General features: G+C 40.3%; 1 protein-coding gene across 2 annotated transcripts; it reads left to right on the top strand.

Annotated features, from left to right (window-relative positions):
* Window positions 1-3,218: 3,218 nt before the first annotated feature.
* Window positions 3,219-18,557, top strand: LOC111835231 (dual specificity calcium/calmodulin-dependent 3',5'-cyclic nucleotide phosphodiesterase 1B). 2 transcript variants are annotated; one of them, XM_023795294.2, is made up of 14 exons: window positions 3,219-3,407; window positions 5,790-5,903; window positions 6,411-6,596; window positions 6,733-6,799; window positions 6,901-7,017; window positions 7,544-7,684; window positions 8,471-8,571; window positions 10,841-10,966; window positions 12,287-12,388; window positions 12,493-12,613; window positions 14,710-14,791; window positions 15,037-15,154; window positions 15,947-16,083; window positions 16,625-18,557. In XM_023795294.2, the coding sequence occupies exons 1-14, from the start codon at window positions 3,355-3,357 to the stop codon at window positions 16,711-16,713; spliced, it is 1,554 nt and encodes a 517-aa protein (XP_023651062.2). In that variant the 5' UTR covers window positions 3,219-3,354; the 3' UTR covers window positions 16,714-18,557. The 2 variants fall into 2 exon arrangements, with proteins under 2 accessions (XP_023651062.2, XP_023651063.2); XM_023795295.2 differs by having other exon boundaries at window positions 6,414-6,596.
* The last annotated feature ends 115 nt before the right edge of the window (window positions 18,558-18,672 follow it).

The raw sequence follows: 18,672 nt of genomic DNA on the forward strand, positions 1-18,672 counted from the left end.
AAGTGGGTTAGAAGGAAGACTAGCTGAGATTGACTGACGAGACAAATGGTTCCCTATAGGGTGGTCAGCTTGGAAAGAGCCTAGTGTGAGGTTTCAAGGGAGGATTACATAGATAGATAGATAGATAGATAGATAGATAGATAGATAGATGATAGATAGATAGATAGATAGATAGATAGATAGATAGATAGATAGATAGATAGATAGATAGATAGTAAAAAAAAATCAACACACAATGAACATTACATGAATTTTAACTATTCAAACATTTTCCAGTCTGAAAATGAAAAATCCATCATGGAAGTATTGATATATTTGCACGCTGGAAGTTCAGCTTTATTGCATCAATATGACACAGTAAATCTAAAAACAAATTGTCTTGATTTAAGACAAGTAGGCTGGATGTGATCAACATTTTTTCTCACAACCTAATAAGAAGTGTAAAAAAAATAAAGTTAAGAACAAATCTTCGAGGGATCTGTTTTTATTTTAAATGAATCGGGTGATCTGCACAAATTCACCAGAGGGGGCTGCAGGCAATGACCTTTCTGCAGTTTTAAATGAGTCTTTCTCTCCAGACACCTTGATGACCACTGAAAATGTGGGTTAAACTGTACTGCCTACTGTGAGCTGTGACTCTTTCCTTGAACATCGCATGAGCTAAAGCCACAGCAGCAAAACATTACCTACCAGTAACAAAAAAAACATGCTTCAAATACAGTGGAGCCAAACATCAGGCTGCAAACGCTTCATAAAGGGCGTCCTGTGTTGAAAATCCTTAAGAAATAATGCTCAAATTGACACGTTGTTTAGTACATTGCAGAATTTCTTTTATAAATGAACATACCGTGGCCTAAGTGAATTACGTTGGCTTATGGAAAACAAAATATTAAAAAAAAAAAAAAAAAACATAAAATAAGGGCCATCCTGCTTTTGGATTTACTATGGCTTAGGTCAAATCTGTCAAATAAATATGTACAAAGTGTGACCCTGCTGAACTCAACTGGTCATGGAAAGAGTAGAAACCCTGCGTCCATCTAACTGAGAGGGAGACGGCAGGGACAGAGGCGGACTCGGAAAACGCACGCTCAGCACATACACTAGAGCCGCGGTTATAAGAGGCCATCACATCACGCAATCATGTCGACTGCATCCAGTCTGATGGGTCAAAGTAGAACCAGGTCACCCCACGGCTGTGGCACCTGAAAGCCACTGCAAGATCACAGGCGTGTTACCGTTCCTGTGCTGCTTAGGCTGAATTGGAGCTGTGGTTTTTGTTTCATGCTTACACATGCTGGAAGCGCTCAGTCACTGATTGGCTGAACCATTTTTTCACCAGTTGTTTCATTGGTTGCAAGTGGTTTCAAGTGTGTACTGATTAATAGTCCAAGGCAATCACACCCATGACAGGTCTGAGAGCCAAACTGCCACCTTCGCTACATCGAAAACAACTTCTCTAAGAACTATATGGAAAATATCACACATATGTTCTTAATTTTAACTTTTTCCAAAGTTTCATACTTGCCACATCTGATGGCCTCCCAGTGACATTTACAATTTTCCCCTCTTCAGAGTCTCAGCCCAGAAATTATGTTCCCATAGACAAATATGTTCCTGTTTCAGATTCTGTGTACCCTACAGTCTTTAAAAAGGGATCTCACAGCCAGACACAGGGGAATTTCTAGCTGATTCGCTTGCTACTGTAGGTATGATTTAACAATTTCTGCTTCCTCACTGGGCAGCAGGTGGCACAGCAGTTCAAAACATGAACTAAAGCGTGTTGACTTGATGTCCAGGTGGGTTCCAGCTGTTGAACCCTAAACAAATGCACTTAACACATCCAGATGTATAAATGGTTCAAATTGTAAACTTCATGGGTTAAAACCTTGCTATATGTAAATTTTTCACCTGGGTACAAAATAATTAGATACTTCTGTATAAATGTAGCCACTACTTTATCTGCCCAAGATAATACAGTTCAAGTTAATGGCGATCTTAATATAAGTGCCCTTTGATCAGGGTTTCCAACTTTGGTCAGCTGCCTGGTGTGACAAGTCTGCAAGTGCATTTACACACACATAAGGATTTTATTACCTTGTAAATAGTCTGTAGGGTTTGCAAACTACACCCACGCTTTTGATGTAGCTAATTTTAGGGTTAGATTGAAATAATATAGATTTGCTGTAAGTTTTCTCACGTGAGCAACAGAGTTTGAAAGCATGAGTGTCACGTACCAGATGCGTGACAGTTGACAACCCTGTCTTTGCTGGACGGCACTAGATACACTCCTAAATCATATGCTTTCCCAGATAAAGTTTCCGATCAACAACCTCTAAGAGGGTAAACAATTACAGTAAAGAGGTACATTGATCACTTGAATATTGCATTTCAAAATGATATGATATCAATGCCATGGCAAAAGCCAAAAGTAATAACATGGTGAGAATATTATTTTTTGCCTAGTCACACACTGACAGATGCAGTTGGAACATCAATTTTCTTTACTTCAAGCGTGATGGAAAGGATGCTAGAGAGCATTTTAAAATAACAGCCCATGATTGAAGCGATGTCATTTGCCCGACAAGCGGGGGAAGTGTCAAAGAGCAAAGGAGCATGGGAACTGGTGCGTTCAGGAGAGCAAGATGGACTGAACTCAATGGGGATGCAGAAAACGCCATCAAAGTAGCAAAATGCTTTTTGGATCGAGCTTAATTAGAGAAACAGCAAAACCCCATAATGTCAGGATATTACTTGGAACTTTTTGTCAAATACGGTCTCAAACAGCATTAAAATTAACCACCAAACGAACTTCCGTATGTATTAAATGGACAGGTAACATTAAAACAGATGACGCTAAAACCCGAAACTAATTATTAATATGCATATAAAAGTGTACATTTATAAGTATTATATTTAAGTTTATGGTAACCCATTGACAGTAGGCAATTCTAGCAAACCAAAATGGGATCTTGTTTGCTTTGTTTTCTACTCCCAGATGTTTATAGGGCTGTTGCCCCCTGCTTGCTTATGTGTGGAAAAAACTACTACACCCATGTTTTGAGTGCACATCGCTTCTAATAGAGACAAACATATCGTCAACGTGACGGGCCCGCCGCCCACTTTAGACTCTCACAGCCCAGGTCTGAGACCCGCAAGGCGCCCGGGCCAATAAGAGGCGAGCCGGTCCCCTGGAGGGGGAGTGGGAGGCTGCTTGGGGCTGCTAGTGCGTATCGGGGTTTGACGAGCCTTGTCATATTGTGAGAGAGCGCCTTCCTCTTCGTCTCTCCATTTCTTTCCATCACCCGATCGCATTCTTGAGCTGTGAGACACAGGGGGGTGGGGTGGGGGAACCAGATGGCCGAGCTTCTGCGGGTCCGAAAGAAGCATCTCCAAACTCCGGTCAGCAGGTAAGTCACGTCGGAGGTCATGCAGGAGATGCAAGTAAGGGACGTCTGCTCCGTTTTTTGTGCTTTTGCAAGCAGTCCTCTTATGCAGTTATGTCAACATAATTTAAAATTGTAATTCTGTTTGTGATTGGAACTGTCAACATCTGTGATGTGAAACTTTCACGTTATGAAAGTTATAGGAAATATAGGAAACCCAGATCATTAAACATATGTAGGAAAAAAGTGGTAAAGCACTTTTTTTTTTAACTTTTGCTTAAACCACAAGATATTGCAGTTATTTAAATCGTTATAATGTAATATATAGGAAAATATTAAAAGCAACAAAAATGTAGCTAATTACATTTAATCAGTAATTAAAATAATTACTGATATGTTTTTAAATAATTCTAATTCGGTGACTATTTTTTTTACATCGGATAGTTCATTTCCCATTATAAAACAAACCGTACTTCTTACAAACATTGTGCTGCATCGCTGATCGAGTAGAGATTTAAGTGAAGATCAAACGTAAAGTGTATTTGTAAAATAACTGCTTGAAGTGGCTTTCTCGTGAAATCTGTTTCGATCAGGTTTAGTCTAGTTCAAATCGGGTTGCAGATGATGCGGGTTTCGTTTTAAGTGAATACGTATTTCAGGCGACAGAGAACTGTCTGCTGTAGCATTAGATTACATAAATGATTATTCAGACTCCGCTTACCATCCAAGATAAATGAGAAAATTCCAGCAGTAAACTGTCTTAACGTGGTACTTAAATCAAAAGTTTCTTTCCCGTGTTATGCATCTCCCCGGCCGAAATGCATGCGAGGAAACGTAAGAAAGATGGTTATTAACAACAGCTGCCTGGTTCCCGTGCATGCCTTTGCTGTGACACACGTGCAATGCGTTTTGAGACATTTAAATACGGCTAGGCGTCCGTCTCGCTTGGATGCGGTCCGGCTCTTGACAGGACGGCTCATGGGCAACGTGACAGCTACCATTTGAAAGCAGGGGGGCGTCAAAATTACAAACCAGACTGATGGCGGTTAAAGTTTATGTTTCTCTGAAAGGTGAAGTATAAACACTGCGCACACGACCCGCTAATGAGGGCACATATGTGTATGTCAAACTGGCCTGCATTCCATTTGCGCGTATCGCTATAGCGCTGATCTGGGTCTTCACATGCCGACCGTATATCGGCCAGGTTTGCAGATGTGACTGGCTGTCAGTGTGCGGTTTTCCTGTGCTCAGACGCAGAGCAGAAACAAATCTGCAGTTCCAATAGCTTTCAGGTCCCTTGTGGTGCATCTGTTGTAGCCTAATGGAACAACGAGATGGAGTTTCTTGCTTTTATACTCAACTGTAATGTAAGAACTGTATACATTGCAAGCTCTGGTCCATATTTATGTCAAATTTTAATATAATTTAATGTTACAGTGAACATTTTTTATTAATCATCAGCTAAAACTAAAGGAATCAGTTTGGACCTGCATGGTTAATGAAGCAATGATTTTTGAATATTTGTTGGTAGCACTTGATTTGGGTAGTCCGCCTACAGAGGGTATACTGAGTAGCCTAATTGTAACATTTCAACAAATTAGCTGAGATGCAACAATTAATGTAACAAAGGCTGAATCAGTAGCAAATTCTTTGAAATTATTCTAAGATTATGTAGGTATGTTCATGAATCGTTACATATACTCTGTATACGGTGCATCCTGTTAATTAAACAGCTGAATTGTTGAATCTCAACTAAGTTGTTGAAATGTTACTCTGTAGGTGGACTATTCAAATAAAGTGTTGCCTATTGTTTTTTTTTTTTTAAACTGGTTATTTTAAACAAACACTTCAGCATCATGCTTAGTGCATTTCTCCTTAGCAGATTTAGGAGCATATGTAGGAACACATACATTTTTGCAGGCTTCTATTTGCCTGTATGTTTTCTTTTAACATGTTATTTATTGTCTTCACCCATCAGGAGACATGGTGTTTAGAAGTAAATCACCCACAAGTCACCTCTCTCCCAATGGCTCTATAAGAAAAGTCATTGGGTCTCTTTCATTATGTTCACCGTGCAGCAAATTGTTCCCTTGTGTTACCAAAACGTTCTCAGGTCCACAGTGGAAAGGGCTTTCATCTCCGTAACTGGCTGATAGCCAGCCTGCTTTTGGTCATCTGGTGTTCTTAAACAGTGTCGCACTGTTGCACTGCACTTCCCGTGAAGCTCTGACATCTGAGTGCATTAGCAGCTGAAGACTGCAACAGTGGGTCTGTCCGGTTTGTCCCGTGGAAACAAGTCACCACTATGACACCGTGACTGTAACTGTCAGAGCAGATCGTCCCATGTCAGGCTAAAGTGGAGGCGTTCTTGATGTATGACGCAGTGTGGCGGCTTCTTGTCTGTAGGTTAAGGTGCATGCTGAAACAGCTCAATGAGAGCGATGTGGACTTCGAAGACCTGAAAAAAAACTTAGAATACACCGCATCCCTGCTTGAAGCGGTCTACATCGACGAGACAAGGTAAGCCTTCTGACTGCTGCAATCTTCAATATGTCCAACTAAATATATATATATATATATATATATATATATATATATATATATATATATATATATATATATATATATATATATATTAATATTGGTTTTGTGTAGATGGAAAAAGACAAAACTAATCCACAGCACAATCAGATAATGTAATTCTTGACCACAAACAATCCAGTTTGAGCTGTTCCAGCTCTCCCAGAAGAAAATTAATTTCTATTTTTGTGTAGTATTCATTCCGGTGTATGTATGTGTGTGTGTGTGTGTGTGTGTGTGTGTGTGTATGTGTGTGTGTATATATATATATGTGTATATATATATATGTATGTATGTATGTATGTATGTATGTATATGTGTATGTATGTATAAAAGTGGTTTTGGAATAAGTCAGCTTTGGTGCTGCCCCACGTACTTGCGGCCCAAGCAAGGTGGAATTCCCCCATAGTGTTTGACTTTCCATGAATCTGCGTCACCCTGCCCCAGCAGGCAGGCTCTTGACCTTAAGGATGAGCTGCAGCAGCTTCGCTCTGACGCCGTGCCCTCGGAGGTCCGGGACTGGCTGGCCTCCACCTTCACGCAGAGACCACAGCGCCCTGCGCGGCGCTCCAGTGAGAAGCCGCGGTTTCGCAGTATCGTCCACGCAGTGCAGGCTGGGATATTTGTTGAGAGGTGAGTATGATTGACGGCGTGAAAAGGAGATAGGTTTTTTTTGTCTTTTTTTATTTTTTACTGCGACCTTTATTTCAGTAGCTATAGTGAGGTTACTATTAACAAATGCTAGATATGAATGATTTTTCTTTCTAAGGATGTTTCAGAAGGCCTACACCACAGCTCTGCCAAACCAGCCATCAGGAGTTATTCATCGTCTCCGGGTGAGAAGGCCATTGAGATTTTGAGGAATGTACACAGATGTTTTCTGGGACAGCCTAAGAAAAACAGCTTATGCTAATCATCCCTGTGTTCCTGTTTCCAGGACATCAACAGGTGGAGTTTCAATGTATTCGCGCTGAATTTGGCGAGTGAAGGACATTCGCTGCAAACCTTGTTCATGGAGCTGATCACAAGATATGAGCTCGGCAGCCGGTTTAAGGTTTGGACACACACACACACGCGCACACACACACACACACACACACACACACACACAGAGCCTAAATCACACGTTCTCTGCCCTCGCATGCTCACAGGACGTATGAGGTTGTACTTGATAAACGCCTCACCATCATATCATTACTGCTCCTGTTTCAAGCCACACAACCACGGGCCGGTTGCAGTCATATCAGTAGCACATTTAACTAAATAAACGTGACGTACACAACTCTTACATGCTCCTGCAATAATTATGTTACTATGAGAAGTCACTTGACCTGTGCCTTTGGGAGTCAGTTTGACCCCAGGGTTGGCGTGAGAGTTAAGTATATCGGGATTTCTAAACTGTCCGTACTGTGTGTGAGTGTATGTCCGTGGATATGCATCCTGTCTCGTCATTTCAAAGGAGAATGTCCATACAGTAGCTAATCAAAAACAAGGGGACACTGCGACCCTGTGGAAGATGCATGGATGGATGGATGGATGGATATGTCACTTGGTGGCTAACCAGTGTTTTCCATCTGCAGATTCCCATTTCATACATGCTGTCTTTCTTGTCCGCACTGGAGAAAGGATACAGCAAACATGGCAACCCATACCACAGCCACACCCATGCCGCTGATGTCACCCAGACGCTTCACTGCCTGCTGCTCCGCACGGGACTCGTGGTACCATCATAAACCGTGTGACCTTAGGCATGACGGAGGGAACTGTCCTTGCTGTAGCACTACTGAGTACATCATCCGCTATAAATAGACTAACAATGTAATAACGTACAGGATTCTGCTGATTATGCTAAGTATCTCCATTTTTAATGTGATGAAATACCTTTGTCAAAAATAGCCAGTGTTGTACAGACAGTCCCCAGGTTACGAATGAGATCCATTTCCCTAAGTCTGTCGAATTTGTAAGTGAGAAAAATAATACAGCATAATAATAATAATTACTATTATTATACAGTAATAATGTACGATACTGTACTGTACCTCAAGCCGAAAAACCACTGAAGCCATGCAATATTTTAGGGCAGTTCATTTTTAAGTACGACTTGTCTGTAAGTCAATCAGTCCCCCATTCTTAACCTGGGGACTGATTGAATTTAAAATAAGGTGTTTCAATGACACTATTTTGGATGATATGGTAGTTACAGTTCTGAGCTGTTTGCATTACAACTTACACTGTTACATTATTTATGTTCCATTTAAACCTAACAAACAGTGAGGTAGGACATAGACCACGGTGTATCACGTGTTAGAATAAATGTTACATTGCATTAGCTAAAAGTCTCCCATTGCAGAAATGTTGTAATTCTTTGTATTTAGCTATGTAATGGTCCTTGTGACCCTGACCAGGATAAACAGATGGTTGGATGGTTGGATGGATGGATGAATGGATTGATGGAGCATTAATGACGCATGTCTCATTGCAGCATCTCTCTTCTTCTCCCACTTCAGCACTGGCTGTCTGAGCTGGAGGTCCTTGCATCCCTGTTTGCTGCCGCCATCCATGACTATGAGCACACAGGGACCACAAACAGCTTTCACATACACACACGGTAAGGAAAGCCCACACATTAAAGTGGCTTAATCCTGTCAGTAAGGGCTGTCTGCTAAAAAAGATCAGCTTTCTAACTGTTATGAAGATCTGGGCAGGGCTGGTCTTCGGCAGCGGCAGGACAGATGACTGTGAGGCAAACAGACAAACCTTCATTGTCAGCAAGCTTCATGAGGATGGATCACCACACATCACTAAAACAAATTACCTCAAGTTGAGAGGCTTAATTAAAATTCTTAACAGCAACTTATACAATTAACAGTTGAACGAATGTCTTTGAATGAGCGTTACAGTAGGACATTTTGTTTAGGCTTAAGACCACATGCCACACCTGTCATGTTTTGGATTTGATAATAAGGGACATTTTCCGGCACCCACCATGAGCCACCCCACCACCCCACCCAAGCTCCAGTATCCCTTACATTTTAAGACAGGTGCACAAGAAATCTAAAATAACCACTTGTCATTTGCATTTTATTTTCATTACACAATTTCTTTTAATTTCTCATGTTCACTCATGTGGCTCTCTGACATTCACTAATGACTTATTATACAGATTTGTTGCAGACTTTGTATCCTTGTTGAAGTCGTCACAGAAGGTGAAAGTGACGTTGTTTGTCCGCACACAGCATTGCCATTTTAACCTCCGCATGTATGACCTGGTTAATGTTGTAAATGACCTGCAGGCTACTGCAGGTGGCAGTTCTCGCCAGGCTACTGACAGTTCAGTTTGGAGAGGCAGAGGATTTTTTTTTTAAATGATATTATAATACGGGAGATTTACGGGAAATTACTAATACGGGAGGAGGGCAGGAAAGAGGGGTAAAACACGGTAGTTTCCCGGCCAAAACGGGAGACTTGACAGCTATGCCACATGCATTAGAATCTTTTACTGTCCTGTTTTGATGCGCTTCTTCCTACATCACCCAGGATATTAAGAAATGGCCTGTCCTGCACATCAAGTTAAAATAACATGTCAGACACAGCAGCTGCTTGGTAATACTGGTCAAATAACAGACTAAACAAAAAATTCCCTAGTATGCCTATTTTTAGCCTATTTGCCCCCTTAGGAACCAGAGTGCTGTCACTTGGAATGTTTTCTCAATTTTATTGTGGGAATGAAAACAGGCAATCTCCATGGACCTCAATATCCTATAAGGTGAGAGGGGGCCTACAGTACCTACATTAGTGTTAAAAAAATATTGAAATGTTCCAAACCTACATTAATGATTGCACACATGTATGTTCCACATTAATAAAAATGGGGCCATGGACACCAGGCTTTCAAGGCAGATGATTATTTCATTGTTAATTAGATTAGTTTACTTTTAAAACATTTAGCTGTCTTGCAAAAACACCCGGGATTAAATTAATCCCAAAGACTATTATGTAGAGAGCGGCCCAAATGAGAGCGATTCAAATCTAAACACAAACATCATGTGGAAAAAGCATCAGCAAGCATGATTAGACTTTGTTTTCCGTATTAACACTTTCCAATAAATGAAAAAATGTCAAATGAATAAATCAATCAGCGAACAGCAGAGTAGCAAGTGGAGCCTGCAGGCATTTGTCCCTGAGCAGAATTTACCAAAACAATGAGGGTCAGAAAATTAAACCTGAAATTATGGATTTTTATTCTATATACTTATTAAAACCTTATATTGCATAAGGAGATTGGAAATGGCTGATTATTAAAAATACATTGCACTGTTTTTTAACATATATTGTACATTGTAAATGACACTGTTTAAGATAAAATTCAACAGCCAGATACTGACTTGATTGGGAGAGATAGTTAAGTAGAGAAAACCATACATAATTTTAATGATAATATTTTGTAATTGTATGAAGATTACTGTAAGAAACTAATATCTAATAAAATCACTCACTCGATAAAGTGATAATTGGTGTGAAGAATGGAAATGCAGTGTTACCTCTCCGTCCCAAATTACTGTAGTTCATGGGAGTTTTACTCACACAAAAATGTTCTGTGGGCAGAAGGAACAATGATTGGTTATCTCCCTGAACCAATCAGATTAGAGAGGAGGTGGGTCCAGCCAATCGGATGTCTTAGTTCAGCCTCCTTTAGTCGCTTGGACCCACCTCCTCTCTAATCTGATTTGTTATCTCTCTGAACCAATAATTATTCATTCTGCCCTCAGAACATTTTTGTGTAAGTAAAACTCCTGAGAGACACTACCTATGCCTAAGGTGGAGAAGCTCACCAAAGCTGAGCTGTTTGACACATGTCTCTCTCTTTAATTGTGAAGGTCTGACTTTGCGCTGATCTACAATGACCGCTCAGTACAGGAGAGCCACCACGTCAGTGCTGCCTTTCGTCTGCTGCAGGACGAGAGCATGAACATTTTCACCAATCTATCTCGTGAGGAATGGATGTAAGTATGACAAAGGGCAACAGCCTTAGAGTTAATCCCCATGGCTGCATAGCCTGAATTTTCTCACTAATTTCAATTAACTGTTTGTTGGGAAGAATTACTAGACACAAGCACTAATACCACAACAACTACAGTAATGTGCAAAAGCATTAACCAATCAAAGGAAATGCTGTTTAACTGATATCCATGTGGGTGTAATACTATGACATTATGTCTGTCAATGTGTGTTAGCATAGCCATTTCTAAACCTCTCCTAAAGTCACCCCAGTCATTGCAGCAACTTACTTGATTTACTCAATATCTCACTGACTGTTTAATTAATTAATTAATTAAGGGAGCTGGTGATTAAATTTTAAGAATAGTTTAAATGGCTGCCGAGTAGTGTTGGGCGGTATATACCGGTTCATACTGAAAACCGTTTTTTATTATTGTTATGATATGAATTTTTCTTATACCGCGATACCGGTTTAAATAGCCTAAACAACGTTCGGAAAGTGGCGCAGCTGGAAACTGTTTAAGCCTTAAAATACCCCTCCCACACAGTATAGCTGGGGATCACTATATAATAAAAATTATGGGACGCGTTGGGCTTCATGGGCCCCCTTGAGCTTCATAGGCCCTGGAGCGATAGACTGGCTGCACCCCCCTCTCCTCGGGGCTGGGGGTGTCACACCAGAGGATTGATCGGCCAAATTTAAAAAGTTTAAGTGTTTCCTATTTTGCTGTGGCTCTATTCTGTAGCCTATCATAGCCTATGACTTACTCCGCCCCGAGGCTAAGGCTAGTCTTGAATTTTTGCATTGGTTAATTTAATTATGTTCTCTCCACATCTGTTCACAATTTGTCTACCACTCTAGCAGGATAGCATCAAAGACGCGGGAGATGTTTGAACCATTTTCTCCTTCTCTTAGGCTGCTTTGTGCCAGTTCACTTGTTCGCTAGTCCATTACAGCCAGAACGAGGGGCAACTTTGTCTGTCCTGAAAACTGTCACTAAAAATACAAATAACAGACATGTTGTTATAATTTTAATTATCTTATTTATGTTACGTCCTTAAATGAATCTTCTGGAAATTCTGTCTTCATCGGGCCCCTAGTTTTCGGGGGGCCCAGGCAGTTGGCTACCTTGCCTAAGAAATTAAACCCAATGGCAATTAGTAAGACAACCAATCGGAAGACACTTAAACCAATTAATGACTGACCATTAATGATAACCCATCACCCACAATCCCATTGGTTATTATGACTGATAATTTATTTGGTGAGGTTTTCCAGTGCAATATTACTAGCGTATGTATTTTACGATTGCATCTTGTATCAGGGAACTGCGAGCCTTAGTGATAGAGATGGTCTTGGCCACAGACATGTCCTACCATCTCCAGCAGGTCAAAGCCTTGAAAGCCTGCCTGCAGCAGCCAGAAGGGTAAGTCCACACTCCACATTGCTTTTGTGAGGGACTTCATCACAGGTTTCAGTAGACAGAAGACGGGAAGTAGACAGCTTGGTATTGCACGTGTTCCCTTGCAGGATCGAGAAGCCAAAAGCACTGTCCCTGCTGCTTCACACTGCTGACATCAGCCACCCAACGAAACCCTGGGCTCTGCACTCACGCTGGACCAAGGCGCTGATGGAGGAGTTCTTCAGACAGGTATGAACTACCTTCTTAAGCAGACCCAATCCACGTTAAATCTTTCCCACTGAAGTGATCTTACACTTTTGGCAGCAGGGGTGATTTTTTCCAATATAAAAGCTAACAGATTTCTCTGAAAAAATATCCACTTTCAGTCCCGCAGAGTGCCTGGGGGTGATTAAACCACAGGAAATGGACATCAAACACAGCCACAGGTTCAAGACTACTGATGTACTGAATGCATTAATTCATTAATTGTTAATCCTACAACAATACAGTCTACAACTCGTTATCATATATTACTTAAGTCATAGCTTAAAAATTTCTGTGGATAATTGGTTAGTTCAACGATATCAATGCAATATGTAATTTATACTGATTATTTTGAAGGGGCAAAATTATACACCATTTACCTAGCAGGAAATAATGATTTATTCTATCGAATGGTAAGGGACTCTGCATTCAGACCAAGAAAATCTTGACAGCCTACGTCACTCTACCCAAGTGCTACAACACTTGATTGAACTAATTATCATGCTAATTGAACTAATTTAGCCTTTCCTCTGAGCACTGAGGCTGTCAGTGGTTAAACAGAACTGGAAAACCTCCACGCACTGCAGTCTGCCAGGGCAAGGCTTGACAACCGCTGAGCCAGCATTCCAGTTGTATCTAATGAGAACCATGCCAGTTCTAACTAGTGTTTTAACTCGCTGGCGGCTCAGAACTTCATTCTAAAATCAAACCACTGTTGCACGGATGGAAAAATGACATTGCGTCATTTTCCAGCTTCTTTCTCTGAGTGTTGCAAGTAGTTTTTCTATTATTAGTTTTATTAATGAAAAGAATCAATTTTAAGCTAAACAATATTAACGAGCCATACTGTATGCACCAGTCCCTTAAATGTCTCAGAAATGTTCCATTTCAGAAGTTTTCACGGAATTGAGTGCCAAATGTGCAGTTTGATTGTTATCACATTTTCTGTTATTCTCTGAAACCATAAAGAAACCATATGCACTTATATAGCTATATGTATAATATGGCATGCATCCATACATGTCTTTATGGGAATCCACCATATTGTATTTTATAGCCAAGCATAACAGATTATCGCTACAGTCCAAATACGGAAGAATGAATTCATGTGACAAATATCTTTGGCCGCCAGCAGCCGAGGATCTCTGTCACGATGCAGCGTCCTCTGGAGGTGGTGGCATCCAAAAGGACGCTTGGTTGTCACGTATTTTTGTGATTCAGGTTGACCGGCTTTGCTCTGTTTCTGCCTGGAAGTAAAGTATCTGGGTTGGATTCTGTGTATTTTCTGTATTTCCAGTACATTGGCCTTTTTAATGGACAGCAAGTGTCACCAAGAATACCATCAAAACTGTTTAACTGAATAACCTCATTAAATTATTTGCATTCACTGTGTTACAGAGCCTATACTCACATTTAGTCCTGCTAGATGTGTCCTTAAAATAATATTTTAAATGTATAAATTAATATTTATAGTCTTATAGAACATTTACTGATTGCTGTCTTGCTATGGATGAGTTTATGCACCATGATTCTCCTCAAAACAACCACACAACAAAGGGAAAAGCTAAGCAAAGTGCAAGCTGGCTCACCAGTTAGCTGGCTTATGCAGCCAACAGTGAACTTACAGAGAGAAGCTCATTTTAAAGTATGAATCAGCTTCGCAAAACAATAAGTGGACGTTTTCCAATCATTTTAAATGGCATAGACGATAAATCAAACTAATTGAAAGTTTATGAGATGTACAGCAGTATGGCAAACAGTGGCAGATGCAAACAATGAAATGAATTCCAATAATAACATTTCCGATTTGTAGAACATCACCAGAATGCCAAAAACCACCTAAAAGCATTTTGATTTATAAATACACTGTAATATGTAATTGCTATAAGCATGTTGTACATCTTGTTCACCAAAATGCAGTACTGCATGCAGTACACTGACTACTTGTGTTTTGCTTTGATCAGCTAATATTTAATGTTTCATGCTTTGATACATTGTTATGTTAACTGCATTGCCACGTCTATTCACTGACAACGACTTTCTATAAAATTCCAAAAACCAAACTTATAATCTTCTTCTAGGGTGACAAAGAGGAAGAACTAGGCCTCCCCCTCTCCCCTTTATGCGATCGCAAGAACACCTTAGTAGCTCAATCCCAGATAGGTAAGGCACCTGTAAATTCATTATTAAATAACACTGATCAAATGTGTTTATTCTCTCTTTAATACCAATCGATACCATCAATTATGTAGGGACATTTCTCTCTAGAGCTACAGTAAATTGAGGTGAACAATGCATCTATTCCTCGGATTTTACACGAATGTGAAATGTTGTTCACATGCCCGGAGCTGTTTTTAATAGCCATTTATGGTACAGTATACGTGCTATGCTATTTATGCATGTTCCAGGCTTCATCGACTTCATAGTTGACCCCACCTTCTCCCTGTTGACGGACATGGCAGAAAAGATAGTCATCCCCTTGGTTCAAGAGCATCCAGACCCACCAGACCCTTCCAAACGGCACAGGTGCTTGAGCTGGGAGGGAGGGTGTATTAATTAACCATTAATTAACCACTAACTAAGTCTTAGTTACATTTTGAGCTCATTTTATGCACCATCATGACACATCATAACACATCTGTTACTGTATTTATTATATCTGTTCATTCTGTAAACCTTTAAGAACTACTGAAGGAAGTACTAAGGGACTACTGAAGGAAGTACTAAGGGACTACTGAAGGAACAAGGCATGAATAACACTAATGGACTACTGATCTCATGTTTGTTCATCATTAATGAATCATGACACATCTTTTATCTGAAGTAGCAACTATATTTGTTCATGATTTGTACGTCAGTAGTAACTGAGTTACTAGTAAGTATTTGTGTCCCGTCAAGTAAGTGTTACTCATGAATCAGTTGTCAGAACTTCATTTTGATTTCTTTAAAACTTGCTTTGGCTATTGATGATATTCATACTGTAGGTTCTACACATACGACAGACAAAGAAGTTCGTCTCAGTCTACTGTGTTGCAAACTTTCTGTTTTTGTTGTTTTTTGCACTTTTCTGTAGGAGATTTCTGAGCTCACCCATCCACTAACACCAGCAACAAACTCATCCTCTTCCTCATAAGCCGAATCATGAAATCCATCCTTGTTCTTTAACTGCGCATCAAGCACACATGCAATGTTAGCTTGGAGCCAATCACGGGGCATGAAGCAGGGCACTCGAAATATTGATTGACAGTTTTCATACTACAACTGCTGCATAAATTAAGCTTAAATCATTTTAAATGCTTCATTTTATGGTTTTTGCAGTTCCCTGTGGAGGGAGAGCTCAAGAGGCCTTGAGTGGAATCTCGCTCACGTCACGGCAGAGCTCGTCAGCTTCCGCTCCACTTGGAGTCGCCACTCTGAAGAAAACAAGATGAAGTGGAAGGAAAGGGCATGCAATGGTAGCTGTTCTTTTTTTTCCAGTCTATGCAGTCTGTTACTGCAGTGATCCAAACTCAATCCCAGTACCACACAGTTGATCGTTAAAAAATGGATGATTAATAGAGAATGAGCTGAAATGGTAGAAAAGGCAAATAGTATTTTGACGTCTGAAATGTACTTACTAGGCATGGTACAGTGGTGCAGTGGTTAGTGCTGTTGCCTCGCACCTCTGGGACCAGTGTTCGAGTCTCTGCCATGTCTCCATATGTGTGGAGTTTGCATGTTCTCCCCGTGTTGTCATAGTGTTTCCTCCCGCCCATGGTACAAAAATACGCTAAAGTGAATTGGAGTTACCAAATTGCATGAGAGTCAGCTCTGTGATGGGTTGGCGACCAAGAATATTTTTGGCTCTGCCTTTAGCAGTTTTAATATCATGTTCGATAATTATTAAGGAAAATTAATTGTGGTCGGCCTTGACTTAATGACACGTTTCTTGTTGATTTTTTCCCCTTTCACCTTCCATCATTTTTGGCTGATACCTCCCTTGGTATCTTCTCTCAGGGCTGACAGATCAGAGTTCCATCGAGGAGCTGTCCTCAAGCACAGAGGACTCCACAGAGGAGCCCACCAAAGACCTCCACGAGCAATAACACTAAACGACAGGCAGCATCCACACGCGGAAATCTGGCCAAACGCCATGTACTTCGTCAAAGAAATACTGACCAAACTGCCTTTCCGTCCTCAGGAACTGTCCAATGGGAGTGAACACTTGGGATCTGTGAGTTCTGATAGGAGCATTTCCTTAATGTTTTATTTTTAACACAAGCTGCCTCTTGAATGAAATCACAAACAGTTGCCATTATGATGTCAGTTACAGGAGATCTCTTTTATAACACTGCAGCTCCTTACCAAATGGGAAAATACATGCTGGTCATGTTAGCTGACACCTAAGAAAGTGTTTTTAAACCAATGTTGCTATTTAGTCAAATCCATTATTCCATTATTACGCTAACATATACTCTCAATGGCCCTTTTATTACATACACCAGGGGTCACCAACATGGTGCCCCCAAGGACCACATGAGTCGCCCGCAGACCTGTTCTAAAAATAGCCCAACTCACCAGTGAGCAGCGCCTAAAATTTAATTATATCCTGTTGCTATTCTTCTTTAATCGCATTTGCATTTATATAGATTTGAAAATGACAATATCTAAAAAAAAAGCATTTAAAACATGTTTATTATACAAGAAGTTTAGATAAGTTTAGGAGGGCGTTTCAAACTGGTAGCCCTTCGTATGGCTCAGTACCCATGAAGTAGCTCTCAGTTTCAAAAAGGTTGGTGACCCCTGACATACACCTTGCTAGGTCTTGGTAGGACCAATTATTACCTTAAGAACCACATGAAGGGTAGATGGGTTATGTGCGCAGAGAAGCCAATCAGTTGTTCTGAGCTGTTGTTTTTGCTCTTGTGTCCTTCCTGTTAGCTTTAACAAGGCTGGCCATTCCCATCTGACCACCCTCATTAACAAGGTGTTTTCAGACACAGAAATACCACGGACTGGATGTTTTTTATATCGCGGCGCTTCCTGTAAACTCCAGACACTGTGGTGTGTGTGAATCCCAAGAAGGTGGCTGTTACTGAGATGCTGGAACTACCACATCTGGCAGCAACCATTACAGCACATTCAGAATTACTTACTGTAGATCAGGCACCGTAGCTGCACAGCAACTGCACCCCCTGACTCTGTCTGAATGCTGTATGCATTCGGTTGTGGTGACATGATTGGCTGTTTGGAGGAGCAGGCTGTGTGCATTAGCGAGGAGGTGGCCATTGAGTGAATATATGATATTATGAGGGTTTTTCTTTTCTTTTTTTTATCTAATTTTATTTAAAAAGTCATCATACAAATCCCTCAGGGACTCCGCTGCAGTTTTAGCAGCCAAAAACTTCCCCTGACTGGTAATCGTACATGTGAATGTAAATTTTTATTTATTTTTCACTTCATATGTTTTCTACTGAATATAAAATTTGAAAAAAAAGAAAGAAAATTGTATCATGTTGTTTCTGTATTACAGCATATTTCTAATAGAAAGAGTATTCTATAAATCCTTTTATATACCTGCATTTACAACTCACTTTAGATTTTTCTACTTGTATAAAAATTTAGCCAAAAAATGTTTGGGGTTTTTCTGTAACCTGTGTTTGTTAAGATGCAGCTTGTCTAGATGCAATCTATCACACTGTAATCCTGACATGCAATGGTACTGAAATTACTCACGTTGAAATGAGTTATAGATTACTTTCCATCCAGCAGTAAGTAATTGCCAAGTCTTACAATCAGAAGATGAAATCACAAGTTGATATTGTTTAACTGCATATTCTTCTTTGGAGATTCATAACCTGGCTTCATTTTGCATTTCAAAATAATAAAAAGTTATGCTGTTTTTTCCCTTTGCTGTAATTGAAAAACACAATAAATATTTTTTCCCAGATGTCACTTTGCAGCTGTACTACTGGCAGGGAAACTATGGTTAAATATTGCTGTGGTTCACTGAATGACTGGTTTATTGACAACAGATACCAACTGCGTGCCTTCTAAAATGAAAA

Source organism: Paramormyrops kingsleyae, chromosome 8 (assembly GCF_048594095.1).
Source record: "Paramormyrops kingsleyae isolate MSU_618 chromosome 8, PKINGS_0.4, whole genome shotgun sequence".
Lineage (NCBI taxonomy): Eukaryota > Metazoa > Chordata > Actinopteri > Osteoglossiformes > Mormyridae > Paramormyrops > Paramormyrops kingsleyae.

Excerpts from the sequence above, each read along its gene's own strand:
- LOC111835231 (XM_023795294.2), top strand. The coding sequence starts at position 3,355 with ATGGCCGAGCTTCTGCGGGTCCGAAAGAAGCATCTCCAAACTCCGGTC. Across the intron at positions 10,967-12,286 it reads CTATCTCGTGAGGAATGGAT|GGAACTGCGAGCCTTAGTGA; the intron begins GTAAGTATGACA and ends ATCTTGTATCAG. Across the intron at positions 14,792-15,036 it reads AGTAGCTCAATCCCAGATAG|GCTTCATCGACTTCATAGTT; the intron begins GTAAGGCACCTG and ends TGCATGTTCCAG.